The sequence below is a fragment of the Notolabrus celidotus genome, chromosome 5, assembly GCF_009762535.1.
Source record: "Notolabrus celidotus isolate fNotCel1 chromosome 5, fNotCel1.pri, whole genome shotgun sequence".
Taxonomy (NCBI): domain Eukaryota; kingdom Metazoa; phylum Chordata; class Actinopteri; order Labriformes; family Labridae; genus Notolabrus; species Notolabrus celidotus.
The window spans coordinates 32,679,691-32,695,427 of record NC_048276.1 but is presented as its reverse complement, the minus strand read 5'-3'; the positions used below and the strand labels follow the sequence as shown (position 1 = coordinate 32,695,427).

General features: G+C 41.4%; 1 protein-coding gene across 1 annotated transcript in view; it reads right to left on the bottom strand.

The window, feature by feature from the left end:
- Window positions 1-857: 857 nt before the first annotated feature.
- LOC117813102 (unconventional myosin-VIIa-like) overlaps window positions 858-15,737 on the bottom strand; it is a 45,526-nt gene continuing 30,646 nt past the window's right edge. The window contains exons 24-49 of the mRNA XM_034684187.1: window positions 15,404-15,613; window positions 14,249-14,425; window positions 14,048-14,137; window positions 13,123-13,250; window positions 12,298-12,424; window positions 12,069-12,188; window positions 11,593-11,766; window positions 11,276-11,503; window positions 10,718-10,888; window positions 10,306-10,423; window positions 10,098-10,224; window positions 8,366-8,535; window positions 8,072-8,262; window positions 7,030-7,154; window positions 6,708-6,865; window positions 6,398-6,551; window positions 5,899-6,054; window positions 5,659-5,764; window positions 5,286-5,399; window positions 4,989-5,076; window positions 4,286-4,392; window positions 3,910-4,095; window positions 3,005-3,121; window positions 2,607-2,690; window positions 1,681-1,800; window positions 858-970 (exon numbers count right to left, since the gene is read on the bottom strand). Of these exons, the coding sequence (XP_034540078.1) occupies window positions 878-970; window positions 1,681-1,800; window positions 2,607-2,690; window positions 3,005-3,121; window positions 3,910-4,095; window positions 4,286-4,392; window positions 4,989-5,076; window positions 5,286-5,399; window positions 5,659-5,764; window positions 5,899-6,054; window positions 6,398-6,551; window positions 6,708-6,865; window positions 7,030-7,154; window positions 8,072-8,262; window positions 8,366-8,535; window positions 10,098-10,224; window positions 10,306-10,423; window positions 10,718-10,888; window positions 11,276-11,503; window positions 11,593-11,766; window positions 12,069-12,188; window positions 12,298-12,424; window positions 13,123-13,250; window positions 14,048-14,137; window positions 14,249-14,425; window positions 15,404-15,613 (3,639 nt within the window). The 3' untranslated portion in view covers window positions 858-877. The remainder of the gene's footprint in view (window positions 971-1,680; window positions 1,801-2,606; window positions 2,691-3,004; window positions 3,122-3,909; window positions 4,096-4,285; window positions 4,393-4,988; window positions 5,077-5,285; window positions 5,400-5,658; window positions 5,765-5,898; window positions 6,055-6,397; window positions 6,552-6,707; window positions 6,866-7,029; window positions 7,155-8,071; window positions 8,263-8,365; window positions 8,536-10,097; window positions 10,225-10,305; window positions 10,424-10,717; window positions 10,889-11,275; window positions 11,504-11,592; window positions 11,767-12,068; window positions 12,189-12,297; window positions 12,425-13,122; window positions 13,251-14,047; window positions 14,138-14,248; window positions 14,426-15,403; window positions 15,614-15,737) is intronic.

Sequence of the window (15,737 nt, the reverse complement as noted above, 5' to 3'; positions counted from 1 at the left end):
CATTCAGTCTGTTTCCTCGCACGTGCATGGCTAACATGCAATAAAAAATCACCAGGTTATGTTTAAATACGTTTAAATCTGCAACAGTTCATAGCACTGGAGTTTGTTCTTTAAGAGACGTGATCTAACACTTATTTCAAAGGTAAGTCATTACTTCATGATGGTAGTTAAACTTATAACACTATAAGAATAAATAAGTCTGTAATATGAAGCTACTTACAAGACCAACAAGAGTTAATAATTAGTCTGTTTTGAGGGATGTTGATAGTTTTGTTGGATTGCTGATCTTTTCTTATCAAGCAAGAGAGATGTTTCTGTAAACAGACTAAAATTCAATTATCTTCATACTCATAGAATTGGAAAACTTGAACCCTATTTACACTTATTTTAAAACACATGAGTGGTGATAGGTCAGACAGTCCTAAATCAAAGATCAAGTGACCCTTAACACCCATAGGGGTGTTATTCTCAGATCACCTGAACACCAAGTGTAAATAGGGTGTTACATTTTGTCTCATTAAATCTAAAGATGTTTACATTGAAAGCTTGTTTCTCCGATCTGGACAGTCCCGGTTAATAAACGGATAAAAGTCATTAACTAGCAGCTAACAGAGATTAAAATTATACAGAGGAATCCAAATTGCCGAAGGTGGAAAAAGGTAACTTCAAGGCAAAGTAGGTGAGTCTTAAGACAGGGCTAATAAATATCAGCATGATGAAAACATTGGCATAAGATCAGTGTCACATGTTACCACCTGTGAAGTGCCTCAATGATCACAGGTGGGACATCAGAAGGACAGTTTGTGGGTGAATCAGTGTGTTTCCATGTTTTCAGACGTATTTGACTGAACAAAGGGTTTGATTGGATGACCGTAATTTATTTGCTGTTTCCTCGGGTGCTCCTCTGTTTGGTCATGGTCGTCAGCATCTGGCTGATGTAAGAGGTCAGGAGGTCGTCCATTTTGTAGCCCTGAGGGGTTAAAAAAACAATGAATACCAAACTTAATTATGACACAAAAACTGGAAGTAAATAATCATCTCGTCACTAAGAGACGTTTACTACCTGTATATATATATATCACATTTTTCACTATAATTAGAGAGAGGAAATGTTGGTGGCAGAGCGCGGGGGAATACATTCAGCTAATGGTTGTAGCCAGGAGTCAAACAAGCAACTGCTGTGACAAGGGCTATAGCCTCTGTACATGGGGTGCACACCCAAACCACTAGGCCATTGGCGTCCCATGGAAATATTTTTTGACTCACAATAATTGCACTTAGATTTGAAACCTTGCAGAAGTTACTAAACACAAACGTCCCCTAATCTGACGATCAAAATGTGAGAGAATGTTTGTACGCAGCTTCCCTTCACAATACTCAGTGTGTTTTGGGGGTTTTTGCTGATAGCTTTGTGTCATCTAGTACTACAGTGACCTTCTCAAACGTTTAAAAATATATCTGTCACAAATACGGCGAGAAATCCGCAGGTTTTCTCCAAAAACAGTCTCAATAACAGAACCTGACTCTAACTTTCTTAGCTGCATATTTAATCATATTTAAACTCCACACTTCTATGTTGAAATCTGAATCTCTCTCTCGCCACTTTGCTTTTGTTATTGTGGTATTTGAGTGCATGTGTATCCCAGCATGGTGTCTGTAAACATAAGTTCAGTGTCTCACCAGCGAGGTCTCACACAGCAGTTTGCTGCCTCGGACCAGGTTTCCAATGGTGATATGAAAATACGTGTTTCCACTGCTCCAGTTGGAGATCTTTGTGAAGGGATGAGTGGTGAGGATGTCCTGCAAGTAAAGAGAGAGATGAGTACACTGAATATTTACCATGCATGTCACTCACAATCTTTCACAGGAGCACCGTAGAGTTCAAACTAAAGACACAATATGTCCTAAAATACACTCGTAGACAATCTTGTGTTTCAGTTTTAAAGGCTAAAGAAAGCCGTACAGGTTATGAAGATGTTGTAATAGTTCAAACACTGCAAAAGGAAAAGCCCACAGTGAACAGGTAGATACCCAAACCACAAGACCTTTTTTGTCTCATACTGTTGCCATGATTTGCAAATTTGAATAATAAAATACACAACAACAATCAAATCACTGCCAAACATTACAGGAGCATGAGCTGCATGTCGATTTACGGCAGTTTGCATTGATTTTTCAGGCGCAGATGTGTTGCACTATGTGTTGTACAATACTCATATATTTGTTATTGCATAAATGAGCAGCAAATTTAATGTAGTTGATTTTTCACAAACCACAAAGATGCTTTTGGTTTAGAAATGAACCCTTATATACCCTTCTGAAATATCTTCAAACTGCAAAAATATGATATCAAGCACAGTGAGCACACTGCTGAAATACCAAGAGAAAACAAAATTCTCTGGAGTTACATCTTTTAAAAGCCTAAACTAGACCTAGGTGTGTATTTTCAAAATAAAATGTTTAGGTTTTACTTCTGAGGTGCCAAAAAGGAAATGTAGCTCCTTAAACTAAAATCAAACTTAGTATATAGTAGGTACTTCAGAGAGACCGTTTTTCCCCAAATGTCTCAAAGTTTAAATAAAAAAGAGTGATAGATGTGGACTCACCTTAGATTTGGGATCAATCAAACTGACACCATGTTTGTTGATGGCTATCAAGAGAGTTTCGGGGTAGTTGGGATCAGTTGATTGCTGCAGAAAGAACAAACACACAGTTTTGATTTACTTTTTCTGAGACATTACATTCTATGTTACTTTACATTCAAACTGAACTTCTCAATCAGGTGAATACTTTAGTTTTTGCACATATATCAATACATTTGTGGCTTTCATTTATTTGCAGATTCAGATCACAACGAAGGACGTGCATTTTTAAATAATATACTTCCCAGCAATATATATTAACCTTTAATTTAATTCGATCTTCTGCAAAACAAAAACAAAACAAAGTGGTAGAATAACTCAAAATATCCAGCTGTTTGTGAACTGCGGTGTGAAATTGTTACCTTTATTTCAAAGAAGGCAGATCCAAATGTGGGCCACTTGTAAATCACTTTGAGGAAGGCGAGTTTGGCTTCTTCTCGGGTTTTTCCTGAGTGCTTGTTGAACAGCAACATGATGGACTGAGAGAGAGAGAGAGAGAGAGAGAGAGAGAGAGAGAGAGAGAGAGAGAGAGAGAGAGAGAGAGATACACACAAGAGACAAACCATGAAAATATAAGACATCTCTGAATATTCATGTGTTCACTCTTCACTCTGTGTATGTTTCTTTACCTGATGATGAATGTGTTCATGAATTAAAAAGAGTTTTGTGGAGTCACAGAGATGATGTCCTAATTATGTGATCCGTCTTCTCAGGTCTTATTTTATTGTTCTATAACAAACATTAATCTTTGTACATAAAAAAAAGACTGATAATCGGAGTCAAAATAAATAAATAAATAAATAAATAACAGAAAACTGGGATGTGACCCAGACTTTAATAAACCAGCTTTTCCCACCAGGATGACTGTATCTGGTATTTTCAGTCGTGTTGATGTTTGCCTCTGGCTGTATTGTAATAACTTTAATCATCCTCTCTCTCCTCATCCAGCACCATCATAACTTTAACATTTTTAATGTCCAATATTTTGATTAATGACTTAATATCTGTATAACTAATGAAGTTCATTCAGCATCCTCAGCTGTGATCTGTTTGTGTGAGGCAGAGGGAGTTTCATGCATCCAGAGGGAAGTTTGCAAATAATGGAAATCAATACAGTGAAGCTGCACAGAGATATCTAAAAGAAGTGGGATGAATCTATTTTTTATGTCGTATTGCTGCTAACATCCTCTGCTGTGTCTCATGTGTCCTTTTTGTTGGACTGCTCATTTATATATAATTGAATTCCTGCTCCAGTGTGTCAGCTCACCCTCTTCCAGTCATCGGGGGACAGATGTCTGATCTGGTCCTGAGGGACCAGCTCCTTCAGGACCTTGGCGATGTTGTGAAAGTTGGATTTATCCTCCTCAAACTTCACTCTGTAGATCAGCGCCCCCAACTGGTACACCTCCTCCCTTGTACACTTGTGGTAGCCTCTCAGATACTTCGGCAGCTCCTGTAGATAGAAGACAGTCGCTCAGTGTTTGTATCTCTGGAGCTGCAGGTCATTTCTTAACACTTATACTCCACCAGGAACTGCAGCTGCTCCATTCAAACAAGGATTGAATGATGCAGCTCGGTGTTCGCACTTTTACATAAGCATCCAAACACCTTCACTTTCACGGAGAGCAACAGAGCACACTCACCTGATAGTAGTGGAAGATGGAGTCAGCCATGGAGTCTTTCCCGGGAACAGTGTTAGTCCACAGCTTCTTCATGAAGAACACCTGATAGGTCAGTGAAGGCACCACACCTGCACGGCCACCACACAGAGGTGAGAGGATGGAGAGTTACAGGAGGAATAACCAATAAGAAGGTAGATTAAATATGAGCTTTACAGGCGCTATGTGAAGCAATTCACATGTTTAGCCAGATTACGATGTAACTAAAGAGCGCTATTTTTACATGTGAAGAGTTCTGGACAGGTTTGTTGTTAAAATACAAATGATGTGAGGTTGAGGGGAAAACCAGGGTCAATATGTTTCATAATCTGGTTGGTTAGCTAACTTTGCTTTTTGTTGGCATGGAAAAATTCTGAGATTGCTATCATGACAAAAGTAGGGCCCACAGGTTAGTGGACGGCCTGTGGATAATACGTGTGTAAGGCCAAATAACAAAGGCTGTGAGACAAGTGGCATCCTCTCCAGCTTCCCTACAGTGTCCACAGAGCAGCACAAGCTAAAGTCATAAACTGACTAACCCCCACTGCAACACAAAGTACAATAAGTTGGATATCTAACAGTCAGTCAGTGTTTCCTGTTCATCACTGCTCCGGTTGACTCATGAAGTGCCCACTCACATGTGCAGACTCCACATGTTACCTCTAAAGAAGAGTTCATCTCTGTTTACCGTCTTTCACATGTCTGGCTTTTTTGATCCAGTCGGTCAGATGCCTCACAAAGTCGAAGAAGAAGTCCCCATCGGGAACACTGATGACCTGAAAGACAAGAAAAATCAGCAACTACTTTTCTGAGGAATAGGAGTCACATTTTCTCTACGGCCAGGTTCCAGAGAGAAATCAGACATCATTAACAAAGACTGAGCTGTGTAGTCTGCCTCATTTGTTGTTGCTGTTCTTTCTACAGAAGAAAAATGAATGAAGTTACTCTACAGTGTTCAGTTCATGAAGCTTCACTTCATGTTCACCTTATCTGTGATCTTCACAAAAAGACTGAAGCCATCTGCAGATTTGAGCATCAGACGTCCAGAGATGTTGTGGCAGAAGTCTTTGGCCTTGGTGCTCGACTCAACTTCAAACACCTGCTAACACAAACAAGCCGAAACTGAAGCTGCTGCTCACACATGAAACAGAAACATAGGAATGATAATAAAACATGAGATGAGTATGTTTATAAAGCAGATATGTTTACAGAAGCAGGTTTAAAGAGTGTTGATGAAGCTGAGAGAAAACCTTAACTCTTTACGTATGGACCTTTAAATAAGGATGCAACAGCGTTATTAATATCCCTGTATCAGGAAAACAAAAGTGATAAAAGAATGTAATATTTTTCAGACAGACCTCGTCTGAGTCATCCGGGAAGTAGACTTTGTGGAAGATCTGAGTGGTTTTGTGCTGGATGGCCTCCACCTCCACCAGGTGAGGGGGGTACTTCCTGGATCCATTTCTATAACAAATAACAGAGAGGAGACATGACATGATTGTAGACTGGAAACACTACTCTGTGTGTGTGTGTGTGTGTGTGTGTGTGTGTGTGTGTGTGTGTGTGTGTGTGTGTGTGTGCGCGCAGGCTTGTGTTACCGTAATGCTTTCTGTAGCCTCTGCATGCAGTCTGGAGCGAGTGGATAGTGTTTCTTTGCCTGCAGGTATCTCTGGACGTGAGGCAGCAGGGTGTTACTGGGAGGAAACAAACCAGTGCAGAGCCACAGCAGCTCCCAGCCCTTCTCCTCACTGTACCTTCACAAACACACAAACACACAAACACACAAACACACACACACACACACACACACACACACACACACACACACACACACACAAACACACACACGCAAAAGTCAAATTATTGTTCAGTGTGTTCTTGTGGCGAAAGAGGAATAAAATAAAACAGCAAAAAATACAACTTTCAATCACTCTGCTGCAGACAAAACTCAGTCCTTGTTACATATGTGTGGTTGTGGTTGTGTGTGTGTGTGTGTGTGTGTGTGTGTGTGTGTGTGTGTGTGTGTGTGTTTGTGTGTGTGTGTGTGTGTGTGTGTGTGTGTGTGTGTGTTTGTATGTGTGTGTTTTTCAGTCATACTTGATTTGATTATCAGTGAGCTGTCTCAGAATCTGACAGAAGATCTCGTCTTTGAGCGGCTCTGCCTTCAGCGCTCCTTCAAAGATCTGATCTGTGAGCTCGTTGACTGACCGCACTCGTTTGGACGGATAGTCGCCCATATACTTCAAGATGGGTAGAGCAGAGGTCAAGGACGTAAACCAAAGTACAGTGCTATCATTATTAAGTGTTGTTTTTAGAGTTGATTGTACTTTTTACACTGAATAATAAAGACACAAAAAGGATCAATTGATTCACATGAAGATGTTAAACGCTGTGCGCTAAAGGATATCCATGAAGGCCTGGCAGGCCTCCTGAGAGAGCTCATCGTGAGCCAACACTTTCTTCAGTAGAGGCTGTTTGAGAGGCTCCCTCGCACAGCTCCACAGACGCTCCTTCCCTCTGGACTTAGAGATCATCACCCTGCTCAGAGTGCTCTTAGGAGGAGGCCTGCAGGAGGGGTTAGAGTCGGTGAAACACAGAGGAACTTTGATCTTTCTGTGGAGCCATTTCACTTTTTATCAATGCAACTTAATTCATATCTGTAAGTATACTGTTCACATTTAACGTAACAGTGCTTTAGAGGAGGATAAGAGACGAAATGGGAAAGACACCTGAAGTAGTCGTAGGAGAACTCCTCCAATGTGTACGCCTTGGTTTTGTCCTCTTTGTCAGAGGGGTTCATCTGAGACACACCGATGGATTCCCTCCTCTGATCAGGAGTCATCGTTACCAGAGCCTGAGAGAGAGTAAAAGAAGAATGATAGAGTTATAAAAATACAGAAATCCATTTGTACATACAAAAACAACCCTTCTGGCGTACTTCTGCATAGATTTTTACATGCAAAACTGCACATCACAGAAAGTCAATCCTGCCTGTGGCCTCAATCTGTACAACTCCCCTTCTTGTGTGTCTGACACTCTGTTAGAACCTAGACTTTCTTTCACTTCCAGCAGCTATAACACCATTATTATTATTATTATTATTATTATTATTATTATTATTATTATTATTATTAATAAACACTGAATCTTAACCAGACACATATTTGTGAAATGAAATGCTGTGCAAAAATCTAGCTATAGACATCAAATCAATGCTTGCAGTGTTTATGTCATGTAACTATTTAGCAATAATATTGAAATAACATAACCCATTCTCAGTATTGCCATACTATTGGATGCACATATTTGTGCATATTTCATACATTGTATATTTCTTCTATATATTGTGTTGCATTTTTATTCTACATGTAATAAACTTGTCTCACAATTTTTTCTCTTATATCTCACACCTTGGCTTAAAACCATCAGAATCTACTTCAAAATATTAATATTGTGCGTCTTAAAAATACAAAACAAAGGTCTCAACATGCTTTAATAAGTGAATTTGTGGATGATTCAATGACTCATTGCTTGTCTCGGAAACTCATTGAACTGCACTTTCTATCTGAATCAAACTCTTGTTAGTGGACAGAGTGTGTGTGTGTGTGTGTGTGTGTGTGTGTGTGTGTGTGTGTGTGTGTGTGGGGGGGGGGGGGGGGTCCACACATCATGCTAAGTCTGAGTTTCCTCCAGAAAAGGGACTGTTCTTTAAGTGACACACTGTTTAAAGGCTTTCTAAGAACACTACATAAATGTTGTGTCCTCACTCACCACTATGTCGTACTGCGGCCTGGTGATGGTGGGCAGCACATAGACACACTCAGCGGGGAAGTCGCCTCTCTGCTTGGTCCTGTCATTGATGCCGTGAGCCCAGCCGGAGTTCATCACTTGGTCTCCGGAGTGTTCGTCCAGAATGATCAGGTCCCCTTTAGTGAAACTCAAGAAAGTTGAGTCTGCCCCTGCTGCAACACAGAGAGGACACTTTTAGACACTTTAAAACTCAAACATACAGCAGCAGCAGTGGTTTTAACATTTATAATATCATGGCATGTTCATGAGTCTTACCAGGGTTGGGACAGTCCAGCAGTCCCACCACATACTTGGACCTCTTTCTTAGACCATCGAGGAAGGTGATCACCAGGTCTTTGATGTCGTCTGCGTTGTTGGAGGTGAACGTGTACTCGTCTCCTTTGATGGTGGACAAGGTGAAACTCTGGCCCTGGAGTTTACCCCCTCTGGAAAAGGAAAGTTGACTTTTTATCACTGATTAAAATGAATACATGAGTCATCATTTAGTACCTCTAAGAAGGTATAGAGGTGAAGTTTATAAATGATCACTTGATGTTGTCCTCTTAATTCACTCAGCCTTCTAAGCTAATGTTTCGAAATAAGTAATTAATAATTAGCATGATAAGACTGGCTCTTAACAGAGAGTACAGCTGAAGTAGAAAATCCAAGTAAGCAATCTCTGTGCCCATCAGCCATCGCCTGACATTAATATTGCCTCTGAGAACGATAGACAATTTCTGTGTAGTTGCATGTATCCAGCGATCAACGATAAATGACTTCCAGCCAACACTTCTCTTATCTTATCCGCGCGCTTCATCGTTTACAGTCCAGTTAGCAACTTGAGAAGTGACCATGTACTCAGGTCAAATGCTAAGCACCCCTCCAGATCTACAAAATGAACGCTGTCATTTCTTGGTTCATAGCATCCCCGCAGGAGCGCCAGTACGTCTGTGTCTGGTAGGTCCCAGTTTCACTGTAAATAGTGAGTCAAACAGAGGCTGCACTCTAAAAAAGAAACAGTTTTTCTTGTGGTCTACGAGGGATCAGCTGGTTAACGAGTTTAACAGCATCATGATGCAGATTAATAGAAAGTGTATAGTTTTTTTCAAGCTTTGTCATGTCTGTCCTCAAGAGGAGATGAAAACAAACTTTGAAATGTTTAGTGAATGGAGATCTTTCCTGGTGCATTTGAGGAACTCAGGAAATCTAAAACTTGTTGGCACAGTGTTGTCCGGCTCAAGTTAGGAATTTGCAAACAAGGAACAGCTAACAATCTATTCTAGATCAGAGATGGATAATGTGTTGCCAGATTTCTGCTGATTCTACATTTTTATGAACCTGTAAATACAGATCTGAATTAGATTTTTTCTCATGTTTGTGTAAGAGTGATAGGAACTGTTGTAGGTGCAGTTTCTCCAAAAGGTCGCAAACAGGAGGTTTTCATGGAAACTGGTGCTGGTGCGGATTTCTCCAAGGTCGCAGACAGGAGGTCTCCTGTACTCCCATCCTAGCTTTAGCACGCAGCTTGCTTACGTATCCTGTTGTGCTCTCATGTGTCCTGTATTTTACTTAGCCAATGATCATTGTTAGACCATAGAATATTCCCTTTTTTGGGAGAGCTTCCTGTCAATGTACCACACCTGTTTTCTTCTGAAATATGCTGTTTGAGCTCACATTTTGGGGCAGAACACATCTAACTTCGACTGAGAGAAGTTTACTTGTTGTCTCCCTCTTTACAAAGAGTGTTGATAATAAAGACTCGACTAAAGACAACCATTTGTCTCTCCATAAGATTATTTCATCCATCACGCTGAAATCATGACCTGAACAAGAAATTGCCATTACACAGGTCAGACAATAAAAAGTAGACTTACAGTAGTGCTTGAATCAAGAATATACCAGATAAAATAGGGCAGAATTTTGATGTTTTATTCAATACTGCAGATGAAAACAGGCAGAATTCAATCTTCAAATGATGCAACAGAATATAATCTTGGTGTAATCTTACCTGCTGCTGGACACAGCAGTGATCTCTGGGAACGAGAGCTCCAGGAGAACCTGCTCCTGTTCGTCCACAAAGTAAACTCCGGTCCAGTTCACCGCCACGATCACGTCATTCTTAGGCAGACTGGGACCTGCGCACAGACAGTCACATCCATTAACACAGGACCAAGTCTGCATAATTACATCACTGCTGGAGATTTTGTTTTACCCACCAGAGAATTTGAAGGCCTCGTAGAAGCGTGAGAAGAGTAAAGGCCACTTTAAACGAGCAAAATCCACCACGTCCTCTTTCACCCTCTGCATGTTCAGCCTCCGTTTAGTGTGTAATCCCTGCACAAGTCAACTGTGGTCAGTAACTGTAGTAATGGTTGGCTCAGTATTATTTTCTGTAGCAGAGGTGTGGGGATGTAAACATTCCCAGACAATATTGCTCTGCAGAATCAAGCTATGAAGAGCTTTGAAGAGGGCTATCGTACGGTGGGTCATTGCATTCGAGTGTAACGGTGAGTGAAAGCCAAAGCTCATCACAACAGAGCAGAGATGACTAACTGCTCAGTGAAGAGTCAAAGCTCAGGCAGAAAGGCCAAGTGAGTGTTAGTTTATTTCATGTACTTCAGCAGGTACCTTTTTGTGGGCGCTGATGATGAGCTGAGCCCACTTCTCTGCAGTCTTAGTCGAGGTTATTTCTCTGTCTGGGATGTAAGAGGGGATGAGGCTGAGCAGGCGATCTTGAAGGATCTCAGAGCCGTAATCCACATAGTACTGCTGAGAGGCCAGCTCTGCCAGGTCCTCCTCCTGGTGAAGAGACACAGCAGAGGGAAGGGACGATCATGAGGAAACTAACAAACTTTTAAGGACAACTCTCGTTTCTCTACTGCCGAATGAAAGAGGACACCAAGTGTAACAGAAGTGTAAAGCTGTTTGATGCACAGAGGCTGCTGAGAACTTAACTCCAGCACCTGATCTGTGTTTGTGAGCATGAAAACTGAAGAGACACATGAAGAAATACACCTATAGATCCCTCATCAGGAGCCGGGTTTGGATTTGGTTTAAAATCCTCTGTTATGATTCTGGGTGGCTTTTTTGTTTATGCAAACTAATTCCTGTTGGAGAATTCACAGTTTTAATCTGGTCTCTGAATTTAATCATGATCTGTATGTTAAACCAAACTCAGCCGCTCACCCTCTCACAGCGATACTCTCCAAACTTCACCCCTCTGACGATCTGCTGGTAGACCAGGTTTGTGGCGACGTAGTCCTCAGAGGGGCTGTGCCAGGGGTTGAAGATTTCCTTCCTGAAGAACAGCCTCCAGGGGGCGTTCCTTTCCTGGGCGCCCTGCTCTTTAGCGTACTGCTCGCATTGGGAGACGGCGTCCATGACGTGGTCACTGCCGCTGCCCAGTGACGACACCTGGACGAGACAGTTTTACAAATGTATCTATATTATTATATGCACAGAGTATACGCTGGGTTAATGTCAGTATTAATCGTTCTTCTCACCTTGTCAAACAGGGCGATATACAGCGAGAAGCCAAAGCGGTCCCTCAGGTTGATCTTGTCTGCAAGCGCGTTGCAGAGCTCGCTGGCAGTCGTGGCCGAGTCTGCCAGGAGAGTCTTTGTGGTGCCGTCCATGAACGTGACCGGGAGCATGATGGGCTTCTTTGATTTAGTGGCCTGAGGGGCAAACATGTCAGACTCAAGCTGAAGCCTTAAAGACAAAGTGTTCCTCTGTGGTTCATTATGGTGCTCTGAAAAGTCAGCTCCTAAATCCTCCAATGATTTGATGTTGATATGTAAAGTCTATTTTCAGAAACATGAACAGTGTCTCTGAAGGTTCATCAAGTTGAAGTTTAGACTTATCATTTTTTAGGTCCCACATAGAATCCATTTTAATGTTTGAAACTGAGTTCAGTGTTTAAATACTTCTTCATGACCTGCAGATATTCTTGCAAACACAAAACAGACGATGTCAGTACCTGTAACTCCAACCAAGATGGCGGCTGGGTCCTTGTGCGGTTGACAAATGTCCTCCTCAAGCGTTCCTCACAGTATGGAGCGTAACCAGGAGGGCCGTTTATTAGAAACGTTCGTAGATACTGACAACAGAGAGGAAAACAACAGATGCAGACTTGCAGTTTGACATCTGAAAACAGTGATCACAGAGGAAAGAGCAGCTGTATTTCACCTCAAAGAGAGTTTTCTTACTTTGACAAACTTTTCTGATGGAGCGAAACAGCCAACGCAGAGAGACAGCAGGATCCACCCACGGGCGTGGCTGCTCTTTGATGGATTCTGAGTGAGCTGTTTGCAGATCTGACAGTAGATTTCATCCCTGAAACAGGTACCAGAAACATGATTCAACCAGATCTAGGGCTTAATCCTGCTGAAATTAGCAATTTTGTGGTTGTCCAAAATATTCTTTGGATCCATCCACAGAATCCCCCAGAAATGTACTCCAAACACAGACAATGAACATGAGTTGATTAAACTCTACAGACTGAGATCATGTTTGTGGGAAGATGCGCTCAAATCTCCAACGCAGTATCCCCGAAAATGAAAGTGATCACCACATTTAGACATTTGGCTACTGGAAAAATGAAACAGCTTCACTCATGATCTTTTTATCACTGCAGGGAGGTTTGTTATTAAAAACGAAGCAAAACTGAGAGTACAGAGTCACATCAGCATCAACAAGCTGCACAAAGGGATGAAAACATCAGAATTTAAAGGTTTGTTTGCGTGTTTGGATTACTTTTTGGGTTTGTTCGAGTTTGTTTGGTGACAGGACAGCCGACAGAGAGGGAGGAGATAGGGGACAATATCGTCTAATGTGCGGTCAGCCTCACCAGCAACAGGGTCAACCAGTCCTCCTCACTAACATAAAGAACCAACTTGGATTTCTTGCTTGTAGATGCTCTGAGAATCACTTCTAGGCTGGGACTTCTCACCTCATTTTTAAGCTCCCAGAGTTTGTAAATACGGGCACTATATGTGGTTTGAAGAAGAGTTAAACATCTAAAGTCAGGTCACCTGAGGGCTGGTCGTAGGATACCGTTGCCGATGATGAAGTGAAGTTTCTCGAGGTTGGAGGTTGGTCGGTCCTCCAGCATGCTGTTCCCCTGGACTCCATAGTCACCCTCTGTGAACCGCCTGGTCACCTGTCACACACACGAAGGAGAAGAAACTCTTTAACTTATCTTCTTGAAATGTGCTTCAATGCAAACACTGAAATGATCCAGAGTCATCCTCAGAAGTCATGAAACTGTTTGATGATTGCGCTGCTCTGTAAATATTCTAAACTGTGCATAAATAAGGGTTTATTTCCAAAAGTCCTCACTACAGTTTAAAACACTGAAACAGTGACTCTTAGATTTCTTTATATGACATTACTAACTTTTAAATACCCCGACATTAATGTTTCAGCATCATTTTACTGTTGTAGCTGTGCAAGATGGAGCTCGTTTGAACTGTTTTAGACTGACTATCTTTAGGAGCTAACTCACAGCTCACCTACAGGACCCTCTGAATGGTCTCCAGATAAACCTGAGGGGCCTGACACATCTTGTGTTTACTGACATTCAGCGAAAGCTATGCAATACACAGTTAAATCAATGCATGTGTTAGAGATTTAGTTAAAGGAGGTTTAAACAAGTCAATAAAAACCCTTCATGATCGTAGCATTATGTGTATTAGTCCCATTTTTCTATTTAAAGTTATTGAGGAATGATCAGACTGAGTGAGGAAAAACCTCAAGAACAAACAGCCCCATAAACTCTGTGACTCTGAAACTTTCTACCCGACAACAAAACAACATTAGAAACAAAAAAAATAAAAATAAAAATGAAAATATTTGATATTTCCTTCCTTTCACAAAAAGAAGCTGTGTCATTAAACTAGTAAATATCCCAATAACTGCTACAGATGTTGAAGTATAAAGAGCTGGACTGATTCTCGCCTCCTCTGTGATCTTTGTTTTCCTCTTCAGGGTGAGAGACACAAGTTTATGTCTGATACTGTTCCTCTTCTGGCCGTCTATGGAGCTGTTCTGTAGGCACAAACATTAAGCATGATTACATTTAACTACTCTGCAGACCAGAGCATTAGCAAAAATCATCAAGAGTTAATTGAACAGTCGGACCCTTCAGCTTCCCCTCACCTCTCCTTCCACCTGCAGCTCCTGCAGCTCCCTCTTGTACGTCCTCTTTCCCAGGGTTTCGTAGATCTTGGTCATGACGGGGATCTTTTCGCTGCCGTCATTAATTACCATCTGACATTTCGGCTCTGGGAGGTCTCCCATGAACCTCAGCACAGTGATCCACACCGCTAACGCAGCCTGAGGAACATCAGAGGATGTTTATAATCAGCAGTTGTGCCCGTTAGATATCTTTTCTTTCTTAAATGAGCTCTCAGATTATTTGACATTAAACCAATGACTCAATTTCTCTTTTCAGCACCGGAATATTTTTTAGGGCACAACCTTTGAGGCAAATGCAAAGTGCCAAAAACTGCAGTTCCTGTAATGACCACATGGGGCAAGACAATCCTCATTTTGTCACAGAAATCAACATGTTTACAGCCCGGTAACACCTAGAGTTTGGTCTTCACTGCAGGCCTCTATCCACAATAACTATTCAGGGAGAGCCATTTTAAAGATGATCACTCATTCAGGGTCTAGATTATGCTTCAGGAACTTGGTGACTCTGAGTGTCAGGTGGATGCTGTAAGCTGTCTGCAGGGGGTAACCTAACCTAATTCCATTACTGAACACACAGGCCATGTTTCTGTTGTTGTTCCTTTTGTGATTTCATGCAAAGATCACACAAATAAAAAACACTGAAATAACTGCTAGACTTAGCTTCCTTGGCTTCAGCGTCTTACTGAACACACGTGCAAACAGGATCAAGGAGGAGAGGGACTTCTGATGTAACTTAGTTTTCAGCAAAGGTGGAGAAACCATCAACAATTGTTATTTTGAGGTGCAAATTTCAGGTCTAGAGCAGCTTCTAATGCTACAACAAGATGTCTATCAATAGTTTTTACATTACATACATCTAAAACAGACTGAACAGTCACAAATGATGGATAGGGTGGACAACCAAGGACAACTTTAGTAACCTTGCAGCAGTAAACGTCAGTGTGAAGTACTCTGAAGTTTAGGTCGTAATCACAAAAACAACGTTCGAGAACACATCACCTTATTCCTCACAAATGTTGAATGACTCCTTCAAAAGGCAGATCTTGTTACTCCATTAATAAATAAATTGAATAACTTGGTGTATGACAAAGACATTAAAGTGCTTCAGTTCCTTACCAGCTGGTCTCCTTCGTCCTCATGAAACAGCAGAGGTTGTTTCAGCGGTCGTCTGATGTATGTGTGAGTGGAAACCCCCTGAAAGTATGTGGCTGCAAACTTGGAGAACTTGTACTCAGACAAATCCTCGTCATCCTCATCAGGTAACGGTAGACCTTCATTCAGCTCCTCTTCTTCATTTTCTTCACCCTGAGGAGTGTTCTCCAAGTCCTACGCAGCATGAAATACACACAGATCAAATGATACATCTACATGAGTAACATATAATAGGCTAGTTAATTTTACATCATCTAGAACCAGGGTGGGAACGAAGGATAAGACAATACAATATGAT